Source organism: Calidris pugnax, unplaced genomic scaffold (genome assembly GCF_001431845.1).
Source record: "Calidris pugnax isolate Ruff unplaced genomic scaffold, ASM143184v1 scaffold371, whole genome shotgun sequence".
Classification (NCBI taxonomy): Eukaryota; Metazoa; Chordata; class Aves; order Charadriiformes; family Scolopacidae; genus Calidris; species Calidris pugnax.
The window spans coordinates 904,074-905,900 of NW_015091373.1; the positions used below are offsets into that span (position 1 = coordinate 904,074).

General features: G+C 66.0%; 1 protein-coding gene across 1 annotated transcript in view; it reads right to left on the reverse strand.

The window, feature by feature from the left end:
- Window positions 1-1,827, reverse strand: part of RAB25 (RAB25, member RAS oncogene family) — an 8,510-nt gene that overhangs the window by 2,222 nt on the left and 4,461 nt on the right. The window contains exons 2-4 of the mRNA XM_014961241.1: window positions 1,026-1,221; window positions 715-908; window positions 252-332 (exon numbers count right to left, since the gene is read on the reverse strand). Of these exons, the coding sequence (XP_014816727.1) occupies window positions 252-332; window positions 715-908; window positions 1,026-1,221 (471 nt within the window). The remainder of the gene's footprint in view (window positions 1-251; window positions 333-714; window positions 909-1,025; window positions 1,222-1,827) is intronic.

A 1,827-nucleotide genomic window follows, 5' to 3' on the forward strand; every position in this document is an offset into this window, starting at 1 on the left:
GTGCCAGGGGGGGAAGGAGCCCCCGGGGCTGGGGGATGCCCGGGGCCGTGGGAACAAAGGCACGGGGTGGGTGCGGAGAAACGCCCAGCGGGAAGGGCCAGAAACCCAACCAGCCAGAAAAACCACGCCGAAACCTGCCCCAAAGAGCTCAGGTGGAGCAGGGCAGGGGAGAGACGCGCCACACGCCCCCTGCCCAGCCCCGGGGAGGGACCCCCCAATGCCACGGGACCCCGTGGTGCCAGCGCACGTACCCTTCAGGATGGTCTCAAACGCCTGCTCGACGTTGGTGGAGTCGAGCGCCGAGGTCTCCACAAACAGCAGCCCCTTGTTGTCTGCAACGAGAGGAGCCCCCCAAGAGGGTGACTACCGGGGTGGTGGGACGCTGGCCCAGGTTGCCCAGAGAAGCTGTGGCTGCCCCATCCCTGGAGGGGTTCAAGGGCAGGTTGGAGGGGGCTTGGAGCAACCTGGGCTGGTGGGAGGTGTCCCTGCCCAGGGCAGGGGGGCACTGGGTGTCTGGGGGTCCTCCCTGGGGGGTCTTCAAGATCCCTTCCCACCCAAACCATGGGTTCTATATGATCCAGACCCCGGTGAGGACACGACTCCATTTCCAAGCCCCTCTAGATATGTCGAGGTGCCCCCAGTGGGGCAGATCCCCGCTGTCGGGGGGGGGTTTGCTGAGCCCCCCAGCCCCGGGGGCAGGGTGCCAGCCCCTACCTGCAAACATTTTGGCCTCCTCCATGGGCACCTCCCGAGCCTGCGCGAGGTCGGTCTTGTTCCCCACCAGCATGACCACGATGCTGGCCTCGGCGTGGTCGTAGAGCTCCTTCAGCCAACGCTCCACCACATCGTACGTCTGGTGCTTGGTGATGTCAAAGACCACCAGGGCACCCACGGCCCCCCGGTAATACCTACAGGAGAACCCCATCATCACCCCACGCTCCAGACACAACATCTCTACCCATGGGGCATCACCACCCAGGTGCCAGGGAGGGGATGATCCCCAATTTTGGCCACCCCGTCCTTACGCGGAGGTGATGGCCCGGTACCGCTCCAGCCCGGCCGTGTCCCAGATCTGAGCCTTCACCACAGCATCTCCCACCAGGAGGGTGCGGGTGGAGAACTCCACGCCGATGGTGGTGCGGCTGTCGTGGTTGAACTCGTTGCGGGTGAAGCGGGAGAGCAGGTTGGTTTTGCCCACCCCGGACTCCCCGATGAGGACCACTGTGGGAGGAAGGGAGAAAACCCACTGGAGATGGCACGGAGGGGAGGGGGGCAGCCCCCAAAACACTTCAGAATAATTCAAATAACCCTTTCTGACCCAAACCAGACCAACCAGTTGCCTTGGACTTGTGGCAACCGGACCACCCTTTAATGGTGGGGGGGGGTCCTGATGACCCCAGACCCAGGCACTGAGGTCGGGCAGGACCCGGCACCGTCACCCCCTCAGCAAAGGGGGGTCCCGTCCCAGGGTCACGAGCTCTCAGCCCCCCCAGCTGATCCCACCCGTGCTCCCCATCTGCTGTTGGGGGGGTCACGGCCACCGGGCTTGCCCTGGCCACAGGTCACCCCCCCGTGGTGGGCACCCAGGACCGGTGGCACACCAGACCCTGCGCATCTCTGCTTGCCTGAGGGGGGGCAACAAGGTCCTGCGGGGTCCGGCCGGGTGAGCTCAAGCTGGGGGGGGACATGAGGCTGCAGCCTGGGTTTGTCCCCCATGTCCCCCGCGTGTGCCACCACCCGGGTCACCGCAGCAGGTGACTTTTAAATGCCCCCGCGCTGCTCTCGGGGGGGGGACGGGCTCCCGCCACCTTCGTGCCTCCCACCCCC